Consider the following 9307-nt stretch of genomic DNA (forward strand, 5'->3'; position numbering starts at 1 on the left):
AAGGCTTTGGATGATGCTAGACCCCTTAATGCTGCTATGCTCCCTATCCAAGAGCAAGATGTCCCCCATCTTAGTTGGATGTTGTTAATTGAATCGGGTTAAAGTCCAGTTCGTTTGTGGATCATCCATTTGGGTAATCATAGACCCACTAGGATTAGGAATCCTAGTTGGCCAATTCTATATAAATAAGAGGATTTGGCCACGAAGCAAAGCAAGGTTTTTGACATAATCTCATGAGCACTTTTTCCCTATTCTCTTTTGTCTCTCCTAATTGAGAGTGTGTATCTCCAAGGATCTCCATTGCAATCCTTGGACTTGGAGGGTGGAACATTGCCTAGCGAGATTGCCGCAATCCTTTGTTCGTCGTTATTCATATGGATTGACATGTACAGCACCCCAATCCATTCCGCTACGAGGAAAGTTACATCGAGGTAATCCTCAGCCACATCATATCTATAATCACTAATATAAAGTATGGTATACAATTCAGACATAGCATGCATATAATTTAAATAATAACACATGATTGATATGGCAAACATATAATTCTAATAGTTTTAAAATACTCCAAAATAAATTAAGACCACCACTCACCTTATTTTTCGATCGGGTGAGTTAATTCCCCAAAAGTGGATGTCTGATTCAAAACCCTGTTGACCTCACCGAATGTGATCACCTCTATCTTAGTTGTAAGTTTAAACGAGCATTAACATGTGCCAAAAAGTGTTTAATAGGGTCCCTTAGAGGCTCCCTCAAGATCCTCAAAATCTACCAAATGGGCAATACAGTAAGACCTACTAGCAGGTGGCCACTGGTTGATGTCTGTTCCTATTTGTGGTCCTACCAATGGGACTAGCAAAGACTAAACATGTCTCAAAAACCACTAGTGGATGGCCATTAGTTAATTTTTGTTCCTATGGTTGTGATTAGTAGAAGCCCATCGGTAGTTGTCCACCAGTGGGTTCCTATAGGTGACCAACCCAAAAGTTTTTGCACTTCTCAAGGTTTTGTCACCTCAGGTCCGATAGTCGAAATTCATTCTGTGGAGTTTATAGAGGGTCTTCTTCCCACTTTTCATTTAAGCTTGGTTGATCATGTTTCCATTGAACTATTTGGGAGTTATGTCGAATAAACAATCAAAACCCTAAACCTAGCTTTGAGTCAAAATGCTCCCAAGAGTTCGGGTAGCTCACTTTGAGCTCTGGGGATGTACGATGCACACTATCTCAAGTTGGAAGGTGCTAGATTAATTACCTCCAAGGTTTGGGAGGTCTGAATCATCTCCAATTTTCTTGACAGTAACATGTGGAATCATTTTGTCCTTCCATATAGTAGCCCAAGGCTATCCATAGGTCACCGGTACTAACCATCTTCGATACATCACCAATTAAAAATTAGGCACCCTAATCCACCTGATAAATGCTGGTCTTTCTATTATTTGATTAAACTAAGGTATGGCATGCACGGAAAGAAAAATAAAAATACAAAGAGGTTCGAGAAGCACTTGCTCGTGGATCTTGGCTATAAAACAAAGTATACTATATAGGAAAGTAAAAGAATAGAGGCATACATGAGTGCAAAATACCATGCGACCTAAGATGGCATGTCCTAAAGAATGGAATCAATTAAGAGCCTTACATCCGGTCTTCAAGCGAGGCACAAGGATAGAATACATGGCATATCAATCATAGAGACCAGCACTAGAAACAAAACAAATCAGAGCATGGTGTCTTTAACATGATACGATATAGCGATGGAAGCATGTTGAAATAAGTAAAAATCTTATTCTAACTAATATGTGTGTGATGAATAACACAATAGAGTAAGACACTGTGGATGCGGAGCTCTGCTTACAGTAATAGAATCTCACATCCGTTATAGGAATGAGAGAAAACAGATCAGCTACTAGTACGATCACCTGGTCGTACGAGTCAGCGTCTAACATCTGTCCTTTTTGTTCTAAAAAATACCCCTCTTCATCCTTGTAATGGCAGAAGGTGGGACAGGTGTTGGATGCACACTCGTACGATCAGGTGATCATACGAGCAGCGGATCCTATCTCGAAATGAGATAGGAAATACAACTTGGAGAAAAGAAAGCTAGATGAAACTACGGGTATGTGTGACTATTACCTAGAGAGGTAGGATCACACAGAACTTGCACTCCAATCTCAAACAAGAAAATGGGTGACAAGTTCAAATTCAGTAAAAACATAAAATATTAACTCAGGGAAGAAAAGCTAGATTAATCACTAACACCCCTTTGTACAAGGCAATCGAGGCTCCTTCTTCAATGGATCTTGTCTCCAAGCTTGAAAAGCACTTAGAACTCAGATAAACCCAAAAAGAAACTAGGATCTCTCTTAGAAAGCTCAAGTATCAACCAAGAGTCTCTAAGATTGACCAACCCCCTCCCCCCTCCAACGTGGGAGGTAGTTGGAATAAGTGAGCTAACTTATAAAATTCATGCTTGGACCATGGGATTGATCTCTATCGTCCACTGGGAGGTTTTCCAAACTGGTTTTTCATCAAAAGTGTAGGTTTACCCATGATCTTAACAAATATAGAGGTTTATTTGGGTCTAAGAGTGTCCATATGGGGATTCCAAGCTAACTTATTGAAGATTGGATGAATTTGGAATTGAAATCTTGCGAAAATATATAAACTGAATATTTCTTGGATTTATAGAATTCGACATTGATCTGGGGGATAATTTTGTGGTAGTTTATTTATGAAAAACAAGTACAAGTTTCACACTCATTTTTATCTTTTCTATTTTTTTCTATCAAAAATAAAAAATAAAAATTCTTCAACTCATAATTGTCCAAATAATGTTTTTCTTTTTTTAGGTGGAGATCCAAATAATGATTTTTAAGACATAATTTGAAGCTCAGAGTACCCATAAAATCATTTCCACTTCAAAATTAGCATAAACCATTCTTCCAAGGCCAAGTTGGGATTATGTTTAAGCCAACAAATATCGTAATCCACGAAATTTGGAAATAAGGCAACAATTGCTAGCATACATTTTTATTTAACAGGACAGTTTTATGTCTTTTATCCTTTTAAACGAGAAGAACCTAATCCAGATAAACCCGCCCAAAAGAAATCGGTATCAGATCAAATACGGGTTCAGTATTTGCTGTGTCGGACAATTTTCCCTTCAAGATACCAATACCATGGCAATTTTGCTTTCAAGATACCAATACCATTGGGCATCCTCCATGTCCATACTGTACACTGATCTTGTATTGACTAGGTATCGGTATTGTTGTCAGCTGATACCAATACAGATCGGCCAATCCGACGTCGATACCTAAAACCATGCCTCTTACCACTAGAGGAGGTTCGGACTTGGGGCACCCAATCTAGTGCTGATCACAACTCAACATCACTTCTTAGGTTATAGGATGAACCAATTGGCAGGGTCAGATCAGAGAAATCCAGAAAGTTCCATAGAAGCAAAATTAAAATGAATGTGGTTTGCAATAGAATTGGCAGCAGAGAGAAATCTGAAACGGTCTTAGAGCTTTCTAGTCTTAACTTGCAATGTCATACAGACCAGTTGGTCTTTAAGTTATTAAAAACCAGATACTGAGTAATGGAAATGAACCAGCCATAGCCAATGGAAGGAGACTTGACTGCCTATCACCATCACATGCAATCCTCCACAGTAAACCATCAGAAGAATGACACAAAACCACAAACATGAGGAAGCTGAACGCATGCAGCTCAGGATGGATTCCAAATGACACAAAACTCTGATAGAGCACAAAGCAGGAGTAAAGGTCATAATGCCAGAGGAATCAACCACAGGGCATTGAGGGGTAGGTCGTAAGGGTCTTTACCATAAAATCTGTTATCAATGGCAGAGAACAAGAAACAAAAGTAAGACCATACAAGTTAGTAGAAGAAGATGAAGGGAAATCTAAAATTAGATTCAAAATGGCAATGCAATTGTACGAAATGCAAAACCAGTACACGGGTAAACTAACACCTCCAAGATTGCAATTTGTGAGAGGATCCACGGGGAAAAATAATCAACTCAGCAATAATTGAAAATGAAGCCAATAAATAAATAAATATCAAATCAAACTATTTTCATGGAACCCATATCTTCATGGAAAAAAAATCAAAAGACCTAACGGCTGGAGTGCCTCAAAAATTTAGGCTCACTCTGCTCCAACTGAGAATTATATATAAATAAACCCTCAAAGCATTAACTCATCGAGCTCAAAGCGCTGCTTGCTCTTCCACCAATGGCAATTATCAAGCCTGTGGTGTAAAACCAATACTGTATATATTGGTTTAAATGGAACAGAAAACTGCTATTTATATCCTCTTTGATGTATAGACATGGTTGTAAATCCAAAGATCTCAGGCCTGAACAAACTTATTGTTCACCAATCTTCTGTTTTCTGCCAAGATATCAGGAAGAAATCAATTTCTCACTCGCTTTATAGTAGAGTATCTTCTGTACATAAAACATCATGTAGCCTTGAGCAGCCCTCACGATGTTCTCACTAACTTGAGTTATCCATGCATCATCACACTTGTACCATTGATTACTTAACCGAAGATAGGTTACATAATGGCCAGCATCCAATCTACCCGTGTGCGTGACAACAGCAAACAACTCAAACTCCGAAGACAAGTCATTGGAAATGTCTGGCTCATCATCATCAAAAGCAAAAATCCGGTTGCCAAATCTACTCCTCAAGATGGAAGAAGAAAGGTAAGGTGCCATATCCAGGGAAAATGGGAACTGTAAGTAACGATCAACCTTCCTTGACATATTTCTTGTGGTAGAATGCTCAAATCTTTTGATGTGGAAACAGGAAACCAGGGGGAGCTTTCTAATGGACATCTGCTTCAAAGACTCCTGCCTCACCTGGCACTGCTGGCAGAAGAATTTCTGGTCAGAACCTAATCTCTCAGGCCTCGTAAAACGGTCCAAGCATCCAATCAGGGTAGATATACCACAGCTATCTGTCTCACCATTGCAAGCATGATGTGACTTTAAGGAAGACATCTTCGCAGAACCCCCCTGGTTTGGTTCCAAGTCCAATGAGATGTCAACACATGGATCATATGTCGTAGATGTGAAGCCACATGCAGTACAAGTGACATCAGATCTCAAGATACCAGAGAATACCCTATGAGCAATGCAACAGTCTCCACTGCCTGTACAGGCAACAAATAAGCTGATTATAATATCTGCCAGAATGTCAAGGATGGAAGGTAAGGAAAATTATTTTGGAACTTATTTTAGTCAGTGGAATTAACATTTTTTTTCAAAAATAGTTCAACTAGCCATATTGATATGTGCTGGTTATCTGTTTGGGCAACTGCTCCAGAAGCATAAATGTAGAATACTTGGATATTAGAAAGTAGAAATGCAAAAGCACTTTTTTCCCCTGCTTCCTGTTTAAAATTAGACACACCTGACTCTAATACACTTGAAAATCAAGTACAGAAGATTCATCAACAGTACATATCTAGTGGACGCTACTCAGAAAACATGTTCTACGCCAATTCTGTATCATGCTCTCTCCAATTCTTATTATTGTGATATAAATAGATTTTAAGGTGCCTGAAGACCCGTTCAATGACTTTTTGAGATACACCCCAGGAGGAACCTATTATGGGAGAACAAGAGTGACATAGAGGATGTCACGGCCTTTAGCGAGGTATCACTTGATTTATGAAATCCAACACAGCTGCCACTGTCTCTCACCCAAAGAAGTATACTTGAAGGAATTGCTAAAGAGATCCAAATGCAAATGCAAGATAAAATCCTATGATTGACACATGTAAGAATAGGGGAGAAGTTGACTTACTATAGGGAAGCAGGTGACAGTCATCAAGCCTGCAAGCTGCTAGTAGCTCCTCTATTGGGAGAGCACTTGCCATTTTCTTTAGACCACACATAAGAGACACAAACCCTCACCCTGCAGTTGAATATCGTTGTTACCTCTTGTTCTTTCACCATCTTCTAAAACTTAATGAATAACTTAAAATGTAGAAGAGGACTTCAGGCCCTCGTAAAGAGTATTTAGGTTGATGCGATGAATATGTTAAACCTCTTGGTGCACACCCTATTAGAGCTTGGAAGCTAAACTTCGATGAAAATAGCAAGCAATTAGATTGATTATAAAGATTTCTGAATTGTCAATTTATTTCACTTGGGTCAATCTAACGACTCTTCTATAGACATATTAGCTTTGTCTGGCTCAATTATGAGTTAGTGGAGATTCCTTAAGGATAGATGAATTGAGAAATCAATGATTGCCCACTGTGGGATCGAAAGAGGAACCCAATTGATGGTAGGATCCCTATACTACCCACAAAGAGGCTAAACAGATCACATAAACAATTGCATAATCACAACAATCAAAAAGCCCTAAAATATCTCAGATAAACCAATATATGGACCCCATGAACCTGAATGACAAGATTATGTTAACTGCAGACAGCATCTCCACTGGATGTGAACAGAAATTTTGACATCAGAAAAAGGAATAAGGAAATCAAGCCACCCATAAAGTAGTAGGATATAACACCAGCAGCAAATCAATCATGGTTCTGAACCCAATTTGATGGGATATATCTTTGTTGAATTGATTTCAACAGTCTATCAGGTAAGCCCAAAGTTCCTAGTATTAGAGGTTTGGGTGTTTGGGGTGGTGGGGTGGGGTGGGGTGGGGTGGGGTGGGGGGAAGGGGGCCCATAGGGAGCAGGGACAACACACAGTAATATATGAAGGAATTACCTTGGCTTTGGGGTTTGCGTTGACCTTTATCCACCTTTTCATGTATCCCATCAAGCATGGAAATGAAAAATTCGTGAGCATCTTGCTGTTCATAACTTGCCAGATTTGCTGCATATTGCCACCAACTGCAACAAAGCCACAGTTTTTCAACGATCAAACAATAGCTGCTTCACTATCAGAGAACACTTTCAAAATTCCATCCGTAGAAGTAGAACCCACTTCATTTGGTACTCAAGAAAATCTACTGAGGCCAAAGAAGAAAAAATTCAAATTACACACTAGATGATTAAGCTCCCAAGCAGAAGAGTGAAGGCAGATTTGAACCATGAATAAAAACCCTGAATGTAATAGGTGGTCCAAGCAGAACCATCTCTGTAGTTTTACCGGAAGCCTTTTCTTTCTCCTACCCACGTCTCATTTACTTTAGAAAGCCAGACATTTTATTTCTATTTTTTAAAAAGTTTCTCTCCAAATTGAAGTATTAGTCCAATAATTACGTTATCATCCACAGACCCACACTTTTAACAAATACTTTGAACATAAGAACAAGAAACACGTAAATCCATGCATCCTTATTAAAATCACATAAAATCCAGCAAAGGAAACAATTTGGAAAGCTCAAAAATGAGTTGCAATAAGATGAAAGACCTGTAAAGAAAATTTGCTGGGCTGTAGGGCTTCCGATCGGCAGAGAACACGGCTGAGAACATTGCATCCACATCGCAAGCCAGGCAGAGCCGCAAATTCTTACCATTATTATTATTATTGTTATGGCCCACCGCCGCGTTCTTCTTCTTGACATTACCCATTTTGCTGTTCTGCTGACAGAGATACCGGTTATGGCGATCACTCAAAAAATAGTTCCTTAGTGGAGGCGTGTGAAGCAGAGCTTGCAGGACCGAATTCATGAAACAAGTGTTCCCAAGATTGTTAAGCCCTCGTAACCCCCATGGCAAGCAAGAAGAGTCTTCATCTCCACTCTGCAACGGACTCGCACCCTTCTCCATCAAGAACAGTTCTCTTGGATCGGGCATCCACGGGCGATAATCGACCCTCCTCCGCTTCCTCTGATTCTCCGGCGGCAGAGATGGTGGCAACGTCAATCCGCCGCCAAGTGTTGATGCTGCTGTCTGTGCGAGGACAACGGCGGCATCAAAGTCATGGTCATAGACCTGATCGCGACAAGCACAGCAGAAGAGCTCGGCGCGGTCAACATCGACGGCGATCTCGTGACCCGGCGGCATGGACTCGGCATGAGAGGCTGCGTGCGAAGAGTCTGGCAGAGAGTGGCAGAAAACAGAGGCACAGACGATGCATGCGTAAAGACGAGTGGGTGCGCAGTGACCACAGGTGAAACAGCGAGGGACTTCGTCCGGGTCGCGGCGGATCGCAGCGCGGCCGAGTGGCTTGACTCGGAGGCACTCCTGTAGGGCGCGAAATGGCTTATGACCGTTTCGGGATCGGAACTCCGCAAGGTGTGGACATGGCTGAGGACTCTGACCGTTCCGTCTGTAATTATTCTTCAACGACATCGTAAACAGCAGCAGCTGCTGTTCTTCTTCTTGGTGATGGTGTTGGTTTCGGAAAAGAAAGGAAAAGAAAAGAAGAAGAAACCCTAGACTTGCAAGAGATAAGCTTCATCGATCGATCGGAAGACTGTGAGGACGAATTCTAGAAGAGAAATCGAAGGAATGCAGGACGAGAATTAAATCCGAATGTGTAGTTCTTGCTGGCAAACTATTGAGAATTTTTTTTCGGGGGGATCGTTTCATCTTAAAAATCCGGTCTTCAATTTTTCTTTCCGTTTCTTTCTTTCTTTCTCTCTCTCTCTAATCTGGATTAAAAAGAAAGAAAAAAAAAGCTTTAAATATTTGTCAAACTTGTGATTTTAATTTTAATTTCCTTCTTTTTTTCTCAGAATTCTGATTGTGTAGCTTTGGATCCAAAAAGGAAGGAGAGATTTGGGGGAGACGAAGACGAGACAGAGAAAGAGAGAGAGAGAGAGAGAGAGAGAGACAGTCTCTGCGTTTTTTGTCTAGTTTTTTTCTCTATTTTGTTAGTCTGAGAGCTCTGATAGTCTGGGGTGAGGAAATTCTACTCTGCTTCTCTTTTTGAGCTTTCATTTCTTTCCCGAGAAAGTGAGGAAGGAAAAATGGAGGAAATAAATGAAAGAGATGAAATAGATTTTTTTTTTCTCATCCTTTGGATTTCATATCCGGATGATGTAAGTAGAAGATGATCTACTTTGTGGGCCATCCACATTTTATCTGGTCATTTCAGGATAAAGGACCCACCTTAGGTGTTGAATAGGCCATATGGACTAATCTGGACCGTCTATTTAATATTATCTGAAGGATAATATATGCTCTTGGACTTGCAAAACCTTCTCAACAGGGTCTCACTGGCACTGAGTTGGCAGCCGTTAATTTGTCCACCTAAGTTTCAACAAGAAACCCTATAGTCACATGCCACCTAGCATGCAGAGCCAACTTACAAGCTTACAATCTTTATTCTACCAAAACAAAAAAACCTACAA

General features: G+C 40.3%; 1 protein-coding gene across 1 annotated transcript; it reads right to left on the minus strand.

Annotated features, from left to right (window-relative positions):
- Window positions 1-4054: 4054 nt before the first annotated feature.
- On the minus strand, window positions 4055-8911 carry LOC122066769 (ubiquitin C-terminal hydrolase 22-like). The gene is made up of 3 exons (XM_042630606.1): window positions 7420-8911; window positions 6772-6896; window positions 4055-5183 (listed from the first exon to the last, which is right to left on the minus strand). Exons 1-3 carry the CDS (start codon window positions 8301-8303, stop codon window positions 4429-4431), a joined length of 1764 nt encoding a protein of 587 aa, XP_042486540.1. The 5' UTR covers window positions 8304-8911; the 3' UTR covers window positions 4055-4428.
- Between the last annotated feature and the right edge of the window lie 396 nt (window positions 8912-9307).

The sequence above is a fragment of the Macadamia integrifolia genome, unplaced genomic scaffold (assembly GCF_013358625.1).
Source record: "Macadamia integrifolia cultivar HAES 741 unplaced genomic scaffold, SCU_Mint_v3 scaffold2573, whole genome shotgun sequence".
Classification (NCBI taxonomy): domain Eukaryota; kingdom Viridiplantae; phylum Streptophyta; class Magnoliopsida; order Proteales; family Proteaceae; genus Macadamia; species Macadamia integrifolia.